This window comes from Salmo salar, chromosome ssa01, assembly GCF_905237065.1.
Source record: "Salmo salar chromosome ssa01, Ssal_v3.1, whole genome shotgun sequence".
In the NCBI taxonomy this organism is placed as follows: domain Eukaryota; kingdom Metazoa; phylum Chordata; class Actinopteri; order Salmoniformes; family Salmonidae; genus Salmo; species Salmo salar.
Genome location: NC_059442.1, coordinates 131,545,331 through 131,567,122, shown reverse-complemented (window position 1 = coordinate 131,567,122; position 21,792 = coordinate 131,545,331). Strand labels below are relative to the sequence as shown.

Genomic DNA, 21,792 nt, shown 5'->3' with positions numbered 1-21,792 from the left:
TGTGATAGATTAGGGCCTATATTTAACTGAACCATGACTGTGATAGATTAGGCCCTATATTTAACTGAACCATGACTGTGATAGATTAGGCCCTATATTTAACTAAACCATGACTGTGATAGATTAGGCCCTATATTTAACTGAACCATGACTGCGATAGATTAGGCCCTATATTTAACTGAACCATGACTGTGATAGATTAGGCCCTATATTTAACTGAACCATGACCGGGATACATTATCTACAGACATAGGGTGAAAACATTTGGACAGTATAAAATCACATTATAAGTGAGTTATGGTCCATTATAGATGAGGTTATATAGTTTTTAGATAATCAAGAGATTTAAAATGATATTCGTGGCATAAATAAACATGTGGATAGTGACACAATATAGGAGAGTAATGTAACTCACAGGTCACAGTGTTTCCTGTGACCCATCCATGCGCTGCAGGGATTCACATATAAATAATGGATGCAGACAATCTATCGGCAGCTGTATCATCTGAGAGAGAAAACCCTGTCATGCTATTAGATGAGCTAATGTGGAATGAAAAGCACACAATGACTTAGAGGCGATAGCTGCACAGGGTTAAATGCTGAGCAAATTAAATCCCCAGAAAATCTGTGTTCCTCCTGCCTGTGTCTGGAACTTTTAAACATGAAAGGATTCTTTAAAACGCTCCTTTTAAATGGCTGTCCTGTTGAGTGAGACCCCTGACACACCATTGGCGTGGTGAACATGATTGCCGGGGGTTCTCTGTGGAATATTCAAACGGTGCTTTATAAAGCCTGGAGTATGGGTCATAACACTGTGATTGTTCCTAACTACTGCAGGTGCTATGCACAGGCAGGGTCATATCTCAGTCGTTAACAAATCTCTGGCGCGGCCCTGTGCCATTAGAGTGATGCGGACGGCACATTCCCTGCAATTTAGTACCAGTAACTGATGAGGGTCACGCCAGGTCACTTTCAATTTCCACTCGGAGAGGAGAAAAATGGAAACAACTCATTTGCACAAATTTGAATAATTCGCTCACTCAAAAAAGAAAAAAAAAAGAAGAAAATATGCTGGGATGATGAGTGAGAAAGAGAGGATAAAGAAAGAACAAAGACGGGGAAGGAGGACACTGTTGCACCTTGCACAATAATGATCCACAGCACCTTGGATCGCCTTGCATAAAGACTAATGATGAATATGACAGAGAATATGAATCCAGATGCAGGAATAAAGCAGCCTTTCTCTCTGCAGTCTCACATGGGAGCCTCCGTAGTGAGCTTTTAAACTTCTCATAAATGTATTAAGATTGCACCGGGCCATGAAACAGCTGTAGACAATTAATCTTCTGCAAATCTTATCTGAGGAATTGGTTTCTGCAAAGTAACATCTGCTGCTAGAGATGATTATTCATAGGCAACGCACATCCGCCACACTTTTATGCATAGGGCACGATCATTGCCATTGAAGTAAAAATTTATAGTTTTCCCTGTTCAGTAAAAATAACATTCAGCAGCATTAAAACGTCATCCATCAACATTGTCCTGGGGCCCCTGGCAATCCCAGGCAGAGAAATTAAAAAGTATTCATTTTGCTTAGAAGTTGTAAAGTGTGCTGCTCCGCTGAGCTGATATTTGCAGCAGTGCTTTAAAGAATAAAATTGCAGCAGTGGAGTTGTGGATTATGGTGCTGGAGGAAAAAGAGAGCTGAATTCTCCCAAAACCCTGAGAGACCTTTATGAGAGATTCTTTATGAACATAAGAGCCATGTTGGGTCACATTCTGTAAGTGTACAGTTTTATTATATGCTCAATTAAATATTTATTTTCTGTGACTATAATAATTGTTTAAATCAGGGGAGAATGTCGTTCACACTATTACTGGGATGGAAATGATTAAAATAGTAGTTTGGGGGGACTAGCCCTTTTTCCGATTTGTGTTGTTGTTCATTTGCTGTTTTTCCTACTGTAGCTATGCAGCTATGTGCAATCCCACTAGCTATTATTACATTGTGTTTATTTGTAAAGGAATAACTAAGTTGCATTACTGCATGTATAGAGATCCCAAGGCACCATCGTTATTTTCTCCCTATTAATTCCATCCTCATTGTGTCTTCTTCATTTCCCAACTGTCGCCATCTCACAGATAGCAATATTATTTACAATATAGGCTGTCGCCTGGAGCCAAGCCAAATGCAATCTTAATAGGAATTTGATCATCGGTAACTTTGGCTGCGTGTCAATTAGTTTGTTTTTTAACACAGCAAAGCAAACAATATGTCTGCCCTCAATTCTTTTGACTAGTTTTGACTTTTTGGGGAAGACAAAGGGAAAGGTAGAGACGTCTGCGAAAGGTTACACACACAAATACAAAATGTCCAGAGGAATTGGGATTTGCAAAAATCAAGTGTATATGAATACAGTATATGCTGCTTGTCAAAGTGAATTAAATGTAGTTTAGGATCAGATCCAGAATCAGGTCTAAATCTACTTCTGAATACTGGTCTACCACAGGCCATGACGCTTGTAGGTACACAAAGGCTCTGTACGTCCATGTATTCCATAACACAGTCATTCATCAAAGGCACTCAATTATTCCCTGCAAATCAAAGCCCTCTCACTCTACGCCATGCCTGCAATGGAAAAGCCATCTGAGAAGTGTGAAGAGTTCCGTCAGACTGAGCTACCTGCCTGGTCGTCGGTCCACATTACAGCTCTGTGGAGGAGATGATGTTTAAACCTGAACATGTATTGTTCACTGTGACATGCTCAATTTATCATTAGTTGTGAAAGAGAGAACGGATGAGTACACTTTCAATTTAGTTCCATTGCTTTCTTCATTCATCATATCCTCCCTCATCATCCATCATCCCCTGCCCCTTTGATTTGTACAAAAACACACTTTCATAAATGTAACGCAATTAATCATCAAGGCTAAGATAATTTTATATTAACGGAGCAATACATTTATATGATTATTTCTTTGATGAACTTGCGCCACAGTGAGTTTCATTGAATCCCATTGTTAGATTAGATCATCTCCTTTACTCAGTGAGCATGAAAGTGAGGGGTGTCGAATCTGGTTCTTTGGTATCATTTCTTTCTAGGTTTATGTACATTTCCCAGAGAACGGTATCGGTCTGCCTTCAGCACCCACTGGCCATGCCTTTTATCCTCTTATAACAAGTCCTAAGAAATTGAAAAAGTTGCTGCAATAGATAGGAGGTGACCTGGAAACAAAAGCAATCAGAGGGAGGGGAGACGCAGGGAGCCACTGCCAGCCTCCACCACGCTCCACGTTCAAGGTGAAATTCTGCTACTCTGTCAATAAAAGAAGAAACACCTTTTGAGGCACAGGGCCGAGGGCAAAGTGTAGTCTGCAATTACACACCTTCATGTACCTCACCAAAGGACATTTTTCATGTAGCTCACCGTTTTTTAGTTTCCCTCCCAACACAATGCATTTTCTATTTTGTCAAAACAGAGAGAAAAAGGTCTGTGGACTCTCTAATCTGTGTTGTAGGCTGTGATGAAAATGAGTGGGCTCACCAAAACTTGCCTTCACTGTGAAAGCTTTTTAAACTTTCTATTCATGGTCATGATATTGCTATAAGATGACATATTTTCCTTACACAATATGGATATACTACTGCAGAAATTATCGTACAACAAAATAAAAGTCCCTCAAGCCAACCATACAATCTAGTCGAAAAGATTCCTTTCAGCATTTGATGATAACTAGATAAGAGCATAATTATTTCTCAAACGAAATTATCTTGAATTTAACCACGAATCAATCAGCTTTCCACGTGAAGAACTTCAGACTCCATTGTAGCTCAATCAAAAAAAATCAATGTGGACCAATTATAGCCTGTTTCATTAGTGTATGCAAATCAGGCAGGATCTTGAAAGAGCTGGTCTTATATTTCCCCCTCCTGGCCACCAAGTCACTTTATAGGGGGAATGAACACACACACACATTCTCATGCACACTCACACACTAAAAACAGAAAATGGAAATTCTTGAAACTTTGCACAAACTTTGCTGGAGATGTTTTCTTTTCATACTTTGTTCTGCGCTGTTTGTTGAGAACCAGCATGGTGAAAATGCTGCGTGTCTGTCTATGGGAGGCTTGCTTTGACCTGCGTTAATCCTGATTTGGTCCTGGCTATAGTGTGACATGTCATAGCATCACGCTCACCCTGTGACTGGAGCTACAGTCCAGTCTGGGGCCATGCCTGGGAACAGCAGACACACTGCTCACAGAATTGAAGCATCGCACACTTGTCTCATTGTATTATTTATCTGCCAAACAGACAGACATCCTTCATCCCGTTCCAATTGCAGCTCTGTTTTATAGTCAGGCATTCGCTGGAGCTGTGAACAAAAATAATACAAATTATGATTTTTTTTTGCAACAAAACATATAATATTTGATAACTATCAGTCTGATTAATTATGTGATGAAATAAAGCAGGTACTGGATCAATGGTCATTTTATTTCCCTTTCTTATGAAGTCAAGTGATTAACTAAGCGCACAATAAATTGGATTGTTGCTGAATAATTACAGAACTCAGAAGAGATTCACAGTGTCATTGGATGTGATGTATGCAGTGGTAGATAGCTCATCCTGATCTCTCTGTCAGAAACACACAAATCGGACGAAGCGGGATTGAAGCTACTGAGGACTGCTGGTGGAAGGACAGACAGCACAGGTTACCTATTCACACAACTCCCCTCCAGCTCATCAGGACACTCTGTCCATCCATGTACCTGACTGTTGTCTTTTGACTAAGCCCAAAACGCACAAAGGGGGAGCTTGTGATGAAATTGATGCAATAACATTAGGGAGGCAGAGACCAAAACAAATAACTATTTTTATTGAGTTGCATCATGGGGCTGTAGAATGAAGAGTCTTTCCTGACATTCTTCTCAATGTCTCTATATTGATTTCTGTCTGTGTACATTGAACCTCAACATCACATACATTAGCCTAGGAGTTCCACTCGAAGCACAGAAGGGATGGCAGAACAATGTTTTGAAAGACATTAAGCCCTAACTAATGGCAGGTCTTAGACAGAGCCAGAGTCATCAACCCTCCTGACTGGTCAAGATGCTCAGTTCCAGGCAAACTGGGATTTAAAACGATGTCCTCCATGAACTACATTCTCCGTGAAAAATGATTCAATTTGGCAATTTATTCATATTTACTGAGTGTACCTGCATTACATTTGTATGGATCACTTTGGAGTAAAAGTGAAATGGAGAAAATCGAATCAACATATTGAGACATACCGGGCAGTTGTATGGAGTCTCCAGTCATACAGGCCCCGCAGGGGTCACTCCCATGCCTTTTATGATGTCCCTTTGAAATCTATCTGAATCACATTAAATTGGATATAAAGATGTGCAGACACATACATCACAGTAAATGGTGTGGTGGAGCATCGTTCGCCAAGAGTCCCACCTCAACAATCGGGTTATAAAATCGGCTTTAGATCCGATTAATAATTCACAATCCTGTTAGAAGAGAACAAACATTTCTGTTCAAGCAATTTAAGTTGCGGGATTGTTATTATAGCCGGGTGCTTGAGCCGGGCTGGGAGATGGTCTCGGTGTGGGTCTGCGACCGAGGAGAGGCTGTGAAATTTAAGCTGGCTCCAGCTCACCGTGTGCGGAAGAATAACTCAATGCTATTTCACAGTCTCTGCTTTCTTTATTAAAGCACCGTCACAGTAAACATGTCTTACCCACGCTTATCTCGGCAGCCTTTTTATTTGGGATCAAGAGTACGTCCTTGTCCCAAAAGGATGACCTTGGTTAGATGGTAGTTGTTATATTGTTAGATGTATACAGGATCTTAGTCAAATAAGCCTGTAATATTACCACACAGTTAACAATCATTGCCATCTTCCTTTCACAAAGTAACAGAACCGGAATGTTGTATTTTTACACACCAAGACCTCAGCTTATTTAGTAATCATTGTCATTAATGTGAACATTTTACAACATTTGTATAAAAAAAAGTATGAAATTAAATATTTGTTTCTGGTTATTTGTGTTTTGTATGAGTTTTTGGAGTGTAAATCTAAAAGCAAAGCTTTAAGGTACACCAAATAGTTTTAATCAGCCTTGATCGAACATGATTCCCACACCCCATACCATTCAACTTAATAGCAGCAGCATTTCTTTTTTTTAATTAAAACTTTGGACGACTGTTGATATTTAGTAAAGGTAGTGAGATCTTTTTGTGTGAGTGGATCCTTCCGATCATGGACAGAGTAAGAGTTGGTGACGTGATTGTTATTTGTTTGAAACACCTGACTCCTAGTGTTTTATATACGACATTACAAGCTGAAATGTACAACTAGCTCCAGACAGACACAACCTCTAATTAGACTCTATAGGCATTCCATTATACATCTAATCTTTTCAGATATACATAAATGCTTAAGGGTTAGGCCAGGGGAAGTGGTTTTCAGGACTGGGCCAAAATGTAGATTTCAGAACATTTAAGATTTTAAGTAAAGCAACAATAAACCCAGTCTTAAAATAAATAAATCAGACTTTGATCAAAGCACCTCCAAAACATGAATGTATATATTGTTTATATGGGGTTAGGGGTTGTATTGTAGGGAGCATAATGTAACATAAGAGGCACAAACTGTACAAAGTAATATAGTACTAGTACAAACTCTGGGTCAATGTAAACACATTCTTCGATTATGGTGAGTTTAGTTAGATGGCAGTCAGAAAACGTAGCATTACTGTAACAGAGATCATTTTATACCATAGTACTACTTGCAGTGAAGTTTGAAATGTTTATGGCTCTATAAAATATGTAATTGCGCAGTCTTTAAAATAAGGCATTTCATGCATTAAAAGTTAATACATGTTGTGTATCAGATTCAGATATCAATCTATACTCTATTCACCACACAACTATGATGAATATAAAACAAATGCCTTTGATTTGGAATAAATCCAGTCCATATGCATTGTAGTGTGTAAAATACTTTGTCCAGTGTTAATTCCAGAGTCATTGTCTCCTGGTACCCTCTGTGTGAGGCTCTTGGGAGTTTCTACCTTTCTTCCCCATAACCATACTGCTGTACATCTTCTGTTGCTGCTCTTTAAATTCCTCTTTCACCTTGGCTCTCTTCAAACTCCCATCCCTGTAGAGACACACAGAGGAGACTGCAGGTCACCTAACACGGCTGACAATAACCTCCAACCCATTATTGTGGAATAGTGTGGTTCACAGCGCATTTTCTTCTGATTCCAGAACTCTATTACGATAGAATGGCATGTTTTAGAAGGATATTTAGTGAGATTCAAGCACGTTTACTGAAAGTTTCCTTACCACGCCATGTCCAATAGCCCTCCCTGATGTGCGATAGCAGACTTCACTCTGTTGGCAAACTGGGCAGCATCTTCCCCTTCCTGTCCAAAGCGGCAATGAAGAGGGATATGATTAATAAACATATAGAGAGGTCTTTGAGGGGTCTTATGTATGTCCGTGGCCATGGGTGTAGGAGGTGTGTGCACTCTGTAAGGGTTTGTGAAGAAAACACTACATCAAGTCCAATCTGTTGGTCATGGGAGGGAGTAGCTGGCAGTAATACAGCATACACAGTGTGACAACCTACCCGTCGGGTCATGGGAGGCAGGTACCACACGTTGACCACGATGGCCCAGCTGGTCATCATTCTCAGCAGGTAGTTCACCATGTTGTACTTGGCACTGTTCCAGAAGGCATCTCCAAAACGAGGGTCATACTAACAGGGAAGGACAGAAAGGAGGAGATTTGAACAATTATAAATCAAAAGGCTGACAAAGTCAACACGTAACAAGGCCAATATCATGCCGACTTGACGATGTATTCATATAATAAGTGTTCAGTGACATGCTGCTTGATGGAGGAGCAGGGGTTAGAGAACACAAGGGGCTTTCAGACATTCAGATTGCAGCCAGTACCTTGATTGCGACTGGGTATATAGTCCCTCCAATCTCAAAGCTTCCCTTCTTGAACATCATGACCGATGTGTTGTTGATGCAGGTTCCTGTAAGAGGGAACAGAAAGGTCATGAGCACCACAACCACAGTGTCCAGTGGTGTTAGGCTCTATTTCAATTCAACTCAGTCAATTCAGGAAGTAAACTGCAATCCCTTATCGAAAAGTAATAAGGAAAATTGGAATTTGAGTTTACCTCATGCATTGACTGAATTGAAATGGAATTGACCCCAATCACAACTTCTCTCCAGACTGCAGCAGAGGAAAGACCAGACAGTCCAAGTATAGAGACTTACCCTCAGGGAAGATCAAGATGGGTAGATTGGTTTTAGCTGCAACATGAGCCCTCAATCTGGGAGAGGATGGATGGGGGCAGATCAATAACCAGGACAACACTAATCATGATGAAAACAATATATAGCAGATAGGATGATTGAGTGGCTGTAATGGCAATGTACTGTATATCGTCATACAATCAATATATGCACCATCAACATTGGCATGCGATTCATTTACTTTTCAGAAGAAACTGAGTAAATGTTTAGATGAAAAAGACATCTCCTGCTGTCTTTTCCCATTTACTTGCTGTCTCACCTACTGGTAACAGCATTTCGGTCTCTCATCTCCGACCTCTCGAACCAGACGTGGGGGCAGGACCTCACCATTGACCTCTGGATGACCCCCATCAGCCCACCGTGACTTTGACCCACCTGGGAATAATACCAGACACAGAGAGCATGACAACTCTAGCCTGCTAAGAACCAAAAGTGATGGATGAGATATCAAATATCAGTGATATGTTGACCAATGTTGATGTTACCCACCATAGCGTAGCATCCATCATTGGCCAAAATGACAATGTCAATAGGCGAGGTATGGTTTGCTACGCATATTCCTCCTTTTTGTGGTTTATTCTCTCTGTAAAAAAGAAGCATTTATTTCAATGACATCGAAAATGTTGATACTAACATTACTTCCTAAATGTATTTCTAAGTAGTTTGTCTGGATACTAACTTGTTGTGGTATTGAATGGTGGCAGAGAGACCTCTGGCACAGATCCTGTAGCACATCAGATGGACTAATTCACTTAGCCAGTTCTTCAATCTAGAACACAAGAGCAATGTAAGGTAACAGCCAGGGATATTCTATTTTCTCGAGCCATATACCAACTCTCGAGCTAGCTGGCTCGTTGAGAGATACGAACATTCAATCTTCCTATCACCACAATTTATGAAAGTTCTACAACGTACTGTTAAAAACTCAGTAGCGTAGTACATCGTAGTTACCTCTGGTTAGGTAGAAATCCCACCAAAGTTGTCCCAATCACCAGCCAGGTCAACCCAATGATTGCCAGGGTTATCCTGAACGGAAAGAAGGAATCACATGTTGAAAAAGAGTCTATAGAAATGTAAACGTATACCATTCTACTATGGATCACATCATATTGAGTACATGATCGGTCGACATAAACTGAATTGAACTGGACTGGTAAGACACTGGCAGGACTGGAGAAGAGGTCAAGAAGGGCAGGTCAGACCCACCTGAGAGGGAAAAGGACACAGTAACGTATGATCACGCCCAGTCCCCAGATGATGGTGAGGCGCAGGCTGATGTAGTGGAAGTTGTGGTTGGTGCGGGTCAGGAGGTTCCAGGAGACCAGCTCCTCAGAGGAGAAGCGCTGAGTCACCTGGTCAGTCCACGATGCTCTCCAGGCCCTTTATGTAGAAGTAGAATGAGTCGCTCAGCGCAAACTCTCCCCTCGATATGGACTGGGTACGATACCGACGCAGCTCCCCCATCTCCTGTTCCATGGAGCCCCCCTCCCTCTGGATGAGTCCTGGCCAAAGAAGAGGAGACAACAGAGATTATTAACTGAGTGGTTTACAGTACGTTATACCTGTGGGTTTAGTCAATACCTAGCGATTTAGGACATAAAATAGAGAGGTGTAAGGAAGGGCAAGGATAGTATAAGAGGAACTAAATGTACCTACTGATTGTAGTACCTATCTATCTATGATATCCCAGAGAGGGTAAAGCTGATGAGGAACGGAATAGAGGACTGTTGTGGCATAGCCGATCAGCACTAGGCCTGTCAGTACCAGGTACCACTGAGAGCACTGAGCAGAGAGCTCCCATTCCTTTTCTTCATACACAGCAGCACTGTATTTTGCCCAGCTTGAGTAAAACACTTCCCTTGTGCCATGATTATACAGTAATACAAGCTTAATTATTATGTTCACAGACAACGAGTTATAGACGAAAGGAGCAAACATGGTGGATTTTGTAATCTTTGCTAAATGATTTGCTAAATCTTATTGCACAACATCATGGTGGTGACTTGTCCTTCCTGTGGTGCATTAAAAAAAAAAAGCCTCTGTACTTTTTGAAGTTTCCTGTCACATCTGATTTACAATACCAATGTTTGTGACCAACAGATGATTGAACATTGGAATTCTAGATAAACAATTTATAGACACCACAAAAAGTCCCCAGTATAAAGCCTGACGCAAAACCGATCTATTGGAATCTTCAATGCGGTTATAAAATAGTATGTGATATACATGTCCAAAGAGTATAAGTATTTAACACAATATAGGGCAAATGGTATCATAAGGTTTGCAGAGGATGGTGAAGTGACGTCTTTCAAACGCTTATTTCCAGAAAGAGCAGATGAAGGTGGCACACAGCATTTCACAGCATATGGGTCAAAGGTTAGGCTACACAGAGAGAGTGAGTTTTCTGCCTGAAGTTACGCAATCCTCAATTGCATCATCAGGGTGGGACAGGGCTGCTCCAATCTGCACCCATACATCAGCCACAGGAGCTGAGTTGACCAATCACAAGCCCCCACACTGACAACGCAGTCACATATGCAGGGTATACTCCTTTCAGACCGAGCTGAATTCAACCCCTCATACTAGGGGAACACTTTGTTATGAGAGCAGAATTAGGGTTGCAAAGCTACCGGTAATTTACGAAAGCTGCCGGAATCTTGGGTGATTTGGGTAATTAACTGAAAATCTATGTCAATCTATTGTAATTTCGGTAATTTATACTTGAATAATAAAAAAACGTGTATTCATAGTATAAATGTTTTATATCCATGTCCATATACAGTACCAGTCAAAAGTTTAGACACACCTACTCATTCAAGGGTTTTGCAGATTTTTTAAAAACTATTTTCTACATGTAGAATAATAGTGAAGACATCAAAACTATGAAATAACACATATAGAATCATGCAGTAAGCAAAAAAAGTGTTAAACAAATCAAAATATATTTTAGATTTTAGATTCTTCAAAGTAGCCACCCTTTGGCTTGATGACAGCTTTGCACACTCTTGGCATTCTCTCAACCAGCTGCATGAGGTAGTCACCTAGAATGCATTTAAATTAAAACATGTTCCTTTAAGTTAATTTGTGGAATTTATTTCCTTAATGCGTTTGAGCCAATCAGTTGACAGCTTTGCACACTCTTGGTGTTCTCTCAACCAGCTTCACCTGGAATGCTTTTCCATAAGTCTTGAAGGAGTTCCCACATATGCTGAGCACTTGTTGGCTGCTTTTCCTTCACTCTGCGGTCCAACTCATCCAAAACCATCTCAATTGGGTTGCGGTTGGGTGATTGTGGAGGCCAGGTCATCCGACACAGAACTCCATCCCTCTCCTTCTTGGTCAAAAAGCGGACTCCAATCAAATTGTAGAAACATCAAGGATGATCAATGGAAACAGGATGCACCTGAGCTCAATTTCGAATCTCATAGAAAAGGGTCTGAACACTTATGTAAAAAAAATGTTTTCGCTTTTTAATTATGGGGTATTGTGTGTAGACTGATGAGGGGAAAAAAGTAATTCAATCCATTTTAGAATAAGGCTGTAACGTAACAAAATTAAGAAAAAGTAATGGGGTCTGAATACTCTCTGAATGCACTGTAGACCCATCATCAGAGATGTTAAAGGACAATCATGGTCAATCCGTCGTCTGCATTGGCCGTGTAGCATTTAATGTGATACGGCCTCTGCAGAAGTCAGGGAATTCATACCTCTTGCGCTTCGCGGGGCAGCGTAGAGCTGTTGAGTAGAGCTGTTGAGATGGAAGTTGTCAAGGAAGTGAGTTTGAGTTTATACAGGACCTCCCGCCTTCACAATTGCATCACACTCTCCAAACAGAGCCTCCAACCACATGTTTGGGTCAAGCATAAATTAGCTGCAGGTGTGGTTCAACTTTGAGCACCATTCGGCATTTCTCTTGAACATTTTGGCATTCAGCTCCAACAAGACACTTTCTGAGCACTTACACAATGGGCAAGTGTGTATGGAAGGTTTTGTTCAAATCAGGGGTGCTGTCAAAAAGTGATTGCTCTGCTACAAACCATCAGAACTCAACTCAACTTACTGGATGTACAGTTGAAGTCGGAAGTTTACATACACTAGTAAAAATTCCCTGTCTTAGGTCAGTTAAGATTACCACTTTATTTTAAGAATGTGAAATGTCAGAATAATAATAGAGAGAATGATTTATTTCAGCTTTTATTTCTTTCATCACATTCCCAGTGGTCAGAAGTTTACATACACTCAATTAGTATTTGGTAGCATTGCCTTTAAATTGTTTAACTTCGGTTAAACATTTAGGAAAGCCTTCCACAAGCTTCCCACAATAAGTTGGGTGAATTTTGGCCAATTCCTTCTGACAGAGGTGGTGTAACTGAGTCAGGTTTGTAGGCCTCCTTACTCGCATACACTTTTTCAGTTCTGACCACATATTTTCTATAGGATTGAGGTCAGGGCTTTGTGATGGCCACTCCAATACCTTGACTTTGTTGTCCTTAAGCCATTTTGCCACAACTTTGGAAGTATGCCTGGGGTCATTGTCCATTTGGAAGACCCATTTGTGACCAAGCTTTAACTTCCTGACTGATGTCTTGAGATGTTGCTTCAATATATCCACATAATTTTCCTCCCTCATGATGTCATCTATTTTGTGAAGTGCACCAGTCCCTCCTGCAGCAAAGCACCCCCACAACATGATTCTGCCACCCCCGTGCTTCACGGTTGGGATGGTGTTCTTCGGCTTGCAAGCCTCCTCCCTTTTCCTCCTAACATAACGATGGTCATTATGGCCAAACAGTTCTATTTTTGTTTCATATGATGTTTGTCCCCATGTGCAGTGGCAACCGTAGTCTGGCATTTTTATGGTGGTTTTGGAGCAGTGGCTTCTTCCTTGCTGAGCGGTCTTTCAGGTTATGTCGATATAGGACTTGTTTTACTGTAGATATAGATACTTTTGTACCTGTTTCGCACCAAAGTACGTTCATCTCTAGGAGACAGAACGCGTCTCCTTCCTGAGCGGTATGACGGCTGCGTGGTCACATGGTGTTTATACTTGCATACTATTGTTTGTACAGATGAACGTGGTACTTTCAGGCGTTTGGAAATTGCTCCCAAGGATGAATCAGACTTGTGGAGGTCTACATTTTCTTTTCTGAGGTCTTGGCTGATTTCTTTTGATTTTCCCATGATGTCAAGCAAAGACGCACTAAGTTTGAAGGTAGACCTTGAAATACATCCCCAGGTACAACTCCAATTGACTCAAATTATGTCAATTAGCCTATTAGAAGCTTCTAAAGCCATGACATCATTATCTGGAATTGTCCAAGCTGTTTAAAGGCACAGTCAACTTAGTGTATGTTAACTTCTGACCCACTGGAATTGTGATACAGTTAATTATAAGTGACATAATCTGTCTGTAAACAATGGTTGGAAAAATTACTTGTGTCATGTACAAAGTAGATGTCCTAACCGACTATAGTTTGCTAACAAGACATATGTGGAGTGTTCAAAAAAAAGAGTTTTAGTGACTCCAACCTAAGTGTACGTAAACTTTCGACTTCAACTGTATAATAACATTATACCTGTGTAATTAATAATTACTACAGGGTTATTCACATTTCAGTTAGGGGCAAATACAGACCAAAACGTATTGATTCAAATGGTGACATTCAGCATAGCGAAGAACCCATAGAAAATAATTCCTTTGCACAAAAGTTAAGAACATAAAGATTACAGTTATAGTCATCCACAATAAATTACACAGACAGGGTCTCACCGCTCTGGCACTGCTCATCCTTTCCAACTACTTCGGTAAAAACCGCACTGCTCTCACAGGAAAAAAAAACTGCTGCTCCGAATTAGCCCCATTCATTATAATCCCAATTTAACCAACCCCATCTACTTTTTGTGACTACCTGGAACTACCATTTGGTTTTGAAGTATTGAAACCAAAACCAAAAGTATTTTGATGAACATGAAAAGGTGAATGTAAGAAGCGCTCATCATTTCAAATAGGTTACATATTAAACATCGTATTAAACATCGTATTAAACATCGTATTAAACAGCATATAAACACTAAATAGGTCAGGAACCAGACAGGGAGCCTAAGAAGCAACGAAAATCAATTATTTAGGCTATATTATTTCAGTTATTTCAAGCCTATAGCCTACAAAGAAATACATTGTGAGGCATTTGCGAGTGCGGCACTAGGCTGGTAGGGACATAAACGCTCAGCATTTAAACAACATTTCATTGTATTCAATCATTATATCATCAGTCTACAAATTGCACATACAGGCTGTAACTTACTTAGAATTAATTAGAAATGGAATGAAAAATGCTTTATAAGGCTCAGTGAGTGCCTTTGAATTCGAGTTTGGCCAGAGTCTGTGGTTTCAGGCTCATGCGATTGTAAGAGTGTAGGTTCCGTCCCTCTCTTTGCCCCAACCTGGGCTTGAACCAGGGACCCTTGCACACATCAACAACTGACACCTCACGAAGGAAGCATCGTTACCCATCGCGCCACAAAAGCCGCGGCCCTTCAACGTAAGGGGAACAACCACTTCGGGTCTCAGAGCGAGTGACGTCACTGATTGAAACGCTATTAGCGCGCACCACCGCTAACTAACTAGCCATTTCACATCGGTTACACGATGGTGCTTAGAGAACAGGCCGGCAGCAGAGAATATCCTCTCCTTGCTTGCAGAGCCACTTTTGCTATGCTGGGCAGAGATGCATTTATTTATTTTTTACTTCCCCTATAGGTAGGCCTGAAGGTTTTTAGGCAAAATAACCCAATCAAAACGGAAAGCTCCTTGAAGGTGGGAATATGCCAGGCCTATTGGGCCAAAATCAGTTATGGCCTATAGTATTGATAATTAAACAAAAATGAACTAAACTTTGAAGAGATCAGATTTTTTGTTTATAAAAACTTTGCTACAATGACACACTTAGTTAGCTACCCACCTTGTTCCTTTCTTTTAGCATGTGCACATAGTAAGTACCCCATCATACTTTCGGGATATGTGTCTTTTCATATTCCACAATGATTCTTTAGGTGTGGACACCACGTCACCGCACTCCCTCTCTTGATCTTGGTCCTCCTCTTTGTAAGTCACCTTGATTTTGCATCAGTGTGTTTTATCAGTTTCTTTAGCGAACTTCATGACAGTAGCTAAAGCAAGGGGCTATAGGAACACACAAGTAGACTACAAATGCATGCTGGGCAGAGCACGCCCCGAGCTCGTGAAGTGAGCGCTACTGGAGCGAAATTGGAGCGGCCGAGAAGGCCGACGCTCCAGCCTTTGGGAATCTCGCTCCGCGCTCCAGTCAAATTGGGCACGTTCCGCTCCAGCTCCGCTCACATACTCTTCTCCAGGCCAGTCCAAACCTCAGCATGAACTCATTGATGGGTGATGAGTGTAAAGTCACTCACCAAAGGGTAGAGGAGCAGGCACTGGCAGAGTGTGTCGTTCCCTGTGTCCTCTCTCGATCCGCAGGGTGGCCCACTGCCCAGAGAACAGAGTTATTTTCAGTTGACCTCTGACACAATGCTTTCTACATATTGCCTTCTAATTGCCTAACTGCCCTTGCGTGCCCCACTTTGCACATTTACTATGTCTGTCTGCTCTAAAGGGTCAGGGAGCAACATGAATATAATCCTACACAATAATAGTGAATATAGCCTACAGTAGCCTGAATTTGATCAGATTAACAGATTGACAAAAACTATTTTGATTTTCATAAATCATCTGTTTTCCAACAAATAATATTCCTTTATGTGAACAAAATCACATAATTCGCTATTACATGCTATTCAAGGTTATGCTTGATGAAAATGTTTTAGAATAAAATAATAAATTGTGAGCTCTTCCAGAATTTCCAGCAGTTTACATTTGAGTCATTTAGTAGACGCTCTTATCCAGAACGACTTACAGTAGTGAGCGCATACATTTTTTCATAGTTTTTCGTCGAGTTTTCGTACAGTTACCTCCAGTATTTTGACCAGGATCTGAATGTAGACAGAAGTGACCCCCAGGGAGAGGCCAAACATGGCAGGTATCATGATGAACCCTATCATCACGGAGAACCACACCTGCAGCAACACAACGGCTATACTCCACAGGTCCTCCATCCCTCCCTCACACAGATCTGTCATCCACCGGTATGGCACATTGGGGTCAAGTTACCTGCAGAACAGACACAGCAAATAGCTACTCACTTCAAATAAGCATTGCATTCTGGTTGTAGAAAGGAGACTACATTGACTGCATACGTTTTTGTCGGCCCATTTGTCTGCCCACGTAAACATGGTTTTGAAACAGGATATCAACACCGCCTAGTTACAGCCAAGCCGAGAAAGAACCACTTGAAATAGTTTACTACGTTACCGAGCCTACCATATCCGAGTTTGACTGCAGAACATGAAACGTTTCGAAATGTATCAAGAGTAATAGCAAACCTTGGAAGACCTCTTCGTTGTCTTAGGGAGTTTTCCATTCTGGACCTCCCTGAAGCGGTAGCTAGTATAGTCAGACACAGGACCGTACGCAAAGTTCTGTTGTACAAATAAAAACCCTCCCCCACTGGCGAGTTTCTTGAAAGAAGTTGACCCGTCGTGCACATTCAGCTGCGCAGCAAAAGTGCATGCGTGTGCCATCGCAGAGGATATGCGCTGTTTTAACGCAATCGAACACTATCCATGTTGCCTTCCTTGACAACGGGAGGCATGGTGGACTCAAACTCCTCTGTTCGCATCTCCGGATTTGTTCTTGGTTCATTAATGTTTCAGCACTTTTAACAGTGATTCTGATGTGGTAAGTAGTTAGCTAGATACATATTCTAATTCATGATTGAAAAAATATACAACATTAGCTGTGCACCTATTAATCAGGTTCGTCTACAGAAAATATGGGCAACTAACGTTATATCGTTAGCTAACCTTTGCTAACGCCACAACAGATAGGTCTGACCACATAGCCTAGTAATTCAGATGCTGGTTATTGCCAGGTTGTTTATTATATTTAACTAACCTCAGACATGTATGTGCCTCATTACGCTTTACAGGAAGGTCTCATTCTTGGGGAGAGCAAAGCTGAAGAGAGAAGCAACATCACTGATTCTCAAATCAACAACATACAGTTTGAGCATACAATAAGTGAGTCATCAGCTGTGCACTTCAATCATCAGAATGTAATCTTGGCTTAGTGTGAACTGACTTTTATCTCACTGTGGTTTCTGTTCCAGACATTCAGAAACATATATCCTGTCGCAAGCTCAATAGGTAAACTGCAGAGATGAAAGGTTTCTTAAAATTGTGATTCAGCTGTGTGTGTATTGCAACAGTATTTGGACCATTTCTGATAGCAGCATGTCACTTCCAATAATAGTGTTTTTCTCCCCGCCCAAAAGCTTCTATAATAGTATAGGGGAGGTGAACCAGGATGAAGTAAGGTACCTTTTGTCAAATTATAAAGAGCTAAGTGGAATAAGATACCTTGGTAATTTTGCTGTCACAAATAGGGATATTTCAACTGAGTCCAGGGAGAAAAGGAACCTTTGCCGTTATGCAAGATGTTTGCATTTCTTTCCTATCTTGTTTGATAGCCAACAAAGCACACTTTTATTCAGCCTCTTCCTATTTAATAATAATGTATTCAACTTCTATAGCTTTTTCAATAATAGAAATATCAAAGCACTTCATAAGCAAAAAAAAACAAACAAGCACTGTATCATGACAGGTCAGGTCAACCAATAGCGGCCAAGTCTTTGAAAGCTGCAGCCTCTGCAGATGTAGAGGGTCAGTTCATTCATGGCTTGAGGGCACTGAGGTACTACTGCATGCTTGAGCGTAGGGAACTGGTCAGAAGATGGTAGATGATGCTGGTGGTGGAGTCTGCTGATGATCTTGTAGAGGGCAAGTCAGGGAACCAACCAACCTGTGTCATATAGACACTGGACTTCTCTTCTTCCACTCTGTGTAGTGTAGCATCCACTTGGGTGATGCCTCAGCAGCTCTGGGTGGCAGAATGCTCACTACACAAAGTTCAGAATAGCAGCCAGTTGTCCTGACTATGAGCCTCTGCCTCAGCACCGTATTCCTCCATCTCCCATTCCTGTTACACTTCAAGCGACTCCTCACATAATCTCAAAAGATCAGGAACTGGCAGCCAGGTGAAATAAAAAAGCTAGTACAGTGCATTCGGAAAGTATTCAGACCCTTTGACTTTTTCACATTTTGTTACACTACAGCCTTATTCTAAAATTGATAGAATTGTTTCCCCCCCTCAATCTAGACACAATACCGCATAATGACAACGCAAAAACAAGTTAACATTTTTGCAAATTTGTATTTCTGGTTTTTATTTGTAATAAATTTGCAAACATTTCTAAGCCTGTTTTCACTTTGTCATTATAGGGTATTGTGTGTAGATTGCTGAGATTTACAAAAAAAAATGAAATCAGTTTTAGAATAAGGCTGTAACGTAAAACAAAATGTGGAAAAGTCCAGGGGTCTGAATACTTTCCAAAGGCACTGTACATGTCCAAATAAATGTTTCTAAAAAAACATTAGCCAGCTAGCTAGTCAAGCCAAAAAAAAAAGTTTACCTGTCAGACAATGTGCAAATCCGTGTCTCAAAACCACCAGATATACAATAAAAAGTAATTGTTATAAAAAAAAAGGTTGATTCTGAAAACAAATTAAATATGTACAAATGAACAGGACCTCTCTGTCTATGCTGCTACTAGGGCAACTATCAACTTCAACTTTATTTGACTTTCCTATCCAGGAGAATGTGATTGGTTGGTATAAACAGCGGAGAAACACAGATCAACAAATGACCTTCAGAAAGCAAGTAGTCCATGAGAACCTGAAGAGAGCAGTCTCCAATCAGGAGCTGATCTTTCTGCTACTGACACCCAGTGAGGTCACATCATCAGGCTCCACTCACACACTGGAGTATGCGGTCTACAGATCACATTGCAGGTCAGTACATTCACATTGTGATATCCTTCACACTGTTTTTAATGAAACTGTTAGTGTTTTGTCATGGGTTCTTTAGTGAGTGATTATATGTTTTTAAGGTCTGAACTCTTGAGTTGCACTGTCTGAGTATTCAATACCGCAGCGTTCCTGTCCGGGTCAGCAACCTGGGTTTGTTGGAACAGCAGGACTACTGGAGACTGTCTGCATCTTGTTCATCAGTCAACTACAACCGTGCTGTTTGGAAACACAGGTACTAGCTTTGCTGACCCCTGGGCCTTGGCATTGGGTGCTGTTGACTTTGAAAAATGTAATCTGAGTGTGTTTGCCTGGTACCTGTATGACTAGTCTTACACTTTTCTATTTTTCTCTGTGTAGATATAGACTATTCTCCTTAGATGGATCCCTGCAGGAGGTGGATGAGATTAATGAAATGAACAACTCCTTGCAAGTCGAACTGAAGGTAAATTGAATGGATAATGTAATGGATAATGAAAACAGAAATGTACAAACGTTCAAATGACTATGTACAACCATTGGTAAACATGATGGCGTCACCTGGGATTTCGGTTTATTTCTCTTCAGATGGCATGTCAGAAAGTGGAGGAGAGTGAGCGATTGGTCGAGGAGCTGCTTGCAGATGTTTCGTCTGTAAGGAGGACTGTCAGTGAGAGGAAACGAGTAGAAAAAAAGTATGACGAACTTCTGCTGTTCTATTTATCAATACTTGATTTCTGTTATTTTATCTTACTTTTGAGTGTGTTAAGCATGTTTTACTTACTTTTGTGTTCCCCAACTCAGCAGATGGAGACTCCACTCCAGCCTAGTCTCAGGAGAATGTACTGCTCTGAGGCCATTAAGACACTGTTCCCTGGGGCAGCTCTACTCCAAACACAGGCTCTAACCTTCCAGGGGTTCCCTGTGCCTGAATTCTGCTGCAACACTGACCATGGCATAGACATCACCACAACACTGCCTTTGATCCTGACTCATACGGTCCCCAAAGCCAGGAAGGGGAGGCTGGTTAGAAGTGGAGGGACGTCCTGGAGAAAACGTCCCCTATGTGAATCATCTGATGCGACCAAGAGGAGGAAACATGCTGGAGGAGACTGAGGGGTCTTCATTGTCAGTCAGTGGATCAGAGACTGAGGAGGATTTCATACCAGCCAATCAAAACGGAAATTATTTAGACATGTGTAACAGAGGACAAAAACGTACCACTCAAAAATGATTACTTTGCATAAAAAGTGTATGGAGTATAGGAAAATGTGACATTCCACTCAATTACTGAAAACGTATTTAGGTATGCCTTCAATTTGCTTATTTTGGGGGGTAACATTTAAATTTAAGAACTGTCCTTGAAATTAAGTGATACAGTACCAGTCAAAAGTTGACACACCCACTCATTCCAGGGTTTTATTTGTACGATTTTCTACATTGTAGAATAATAGTGAAGACATCAAAATTATGAAATAACACACATGGAATCATGTAGTAACCAAAGTGTTAAATCAAAATATATTTTGAGATTCTTCAAAGTAGCCACCCTTTGCCTTGAGAGCTTTGCACACTTGGCATTCTCTCAACCAGCTACATGAGGTAGTCACCTGGAATGCATTTCAATTAACAGGTGTGCCTTTTTAGTTTGTGGAATTTCTTTCCTTAATACATTTGAGCCAATCAGTTGTGTTGTGAGAAGGTAGGGGTGGTATACAAAAGATAGCCCTATTTGGTAAAAGACCAAGTCCATATTATGTCTAGAAGAACTCAAATAAGCAAAGAGAAACAGTCCATCATTACTTTAAGACATGAAGGTCAGTCAATGCGTAAAATTAAGAACTTTGAAAGTTTCTTCAACTACAGTCAAAAACCAAGCGCTATGATGAAACAGGCTATCATGAGGACCGCTACAGGAAAAGACCCAGTTACCTCTGCTGCAGAGGATAAGTTCATTAGAGTTAACTGCACCGCAGATTGCAGCCCAAATAAATGCTTCAGAGTTCAAGTAACAGACATCTCAACATCAACTGTTCAGAGGAGACTGCGTGAATCATGCCTTCATGGTCGATTGCTGCAAAAACACTAAAAAGGACACCAATAAGGAGACTTGCTTGGGCCAAGAAACACAAGCAATGGACATTAGACCAGTGGAAATCTGTCCTTTGGTCTGATGAGTCCAAATTTGAGATTTTTGGTTCCAACTGCCATGTCTTTGAGACGCAGTGTAAGTGAACAGATCTATGCATGTGGTTCCCACCGTGAAGCATGGAGGAGGTGTGACGGTGCTTTGCTGGGGATTTATTTAGAATTCAAGACAGTTAACCAGCATGGCTACCGCAGCAATACACCATCCCATCTGGTTTGTGCTTAGTGGGACAATCATTTGTTTTACAAGAGGACAATAACGCAAAACACACCTCCAGGCTGTCTAAGGGCTATTTAACCGAGGAGAGCAATGGAGTGCC

General features: G+C 41.0%; 2 protein-coding genes across 5 annotated transcripts; one reads left to right on the top strand and one right to left on the bottom strand.

Moving 5' to 3' along the window:
* Positions 1-6,589: 6,589 nt before the first annotated feature.
* On the bottom strand, positions 6,590-16,961 carry gpat3 (glycerol-3-phosphate acyltransferase 3). The gene is given in 14 exon segments (XM_014129424.2): positions 6,590-7,173; positions 7,362-7,441; positions 7,648-7,776; positions 7,976-8,061; positions 8,309-8,364; positions 8,607-8,722; positions 8,837-8,930; positions 9,027-9,116; positions 9,299-9,373; positions 9,554-9,705; positions 9,707-9,849; positions 15,779-15,851; positions 16,334-16,532; positions 16,805-16,961. Coding segments are annotated over 13 exon segments (1,398 nt in total). The 5' UTR covers positions 16,502-16,532; positions 16,805-16,961; the 3' UTR covers positions 6,590-7,037.
* abraxas1 (abraxas 1, BRCA1 A complex subunit) lies at positions 16,874-20,415 on the top strand. 4 transcript variants are annotated; one of them, XR_006757541.1, is made up of 8 exons: positions 16,874-17,159; positions 17,410-17,500; positions 17,590-17,626; positions 19,134-19,330; positions 19,429-19,580; positions 19,706-19,790; positions 19,913-20,019; positions 20,129-20,415. XR_006757541.1 is itself a non-coding variant. In XM_014129438.2 (5 exons), the coding sequence occupies exons 1-5, from the start codon at positions 19,182-19,184 to the stop codon at positions 20,229-20,231; spliced, it is 552 nt and encodes a 183-aa protein (XP_013984913.2). In that variant the 5' UTR covers positions 19,166-19,181; the 3' UTR covers positions 20,232-20,415. The 4 variants fall into 4 exon arrangements, 2 of the variants coding, with proteins under 2 accessions (XP_013984913.2, XP_045545250.1); XR_006757543.1 differs by lacking the exon at positions 17,590-17,626; XM_014129438.2 differs by lacking the exons at positions 16,874-17,159; positions 17,410-17,500; positions 17,590-17,626 and having other exon boundaries at positions 19,166-19,330; positions 19,473-19,580.
* The last annotated feature ends 1,377 nt before the right edge of the window (positions 20,416-21,792 follow it).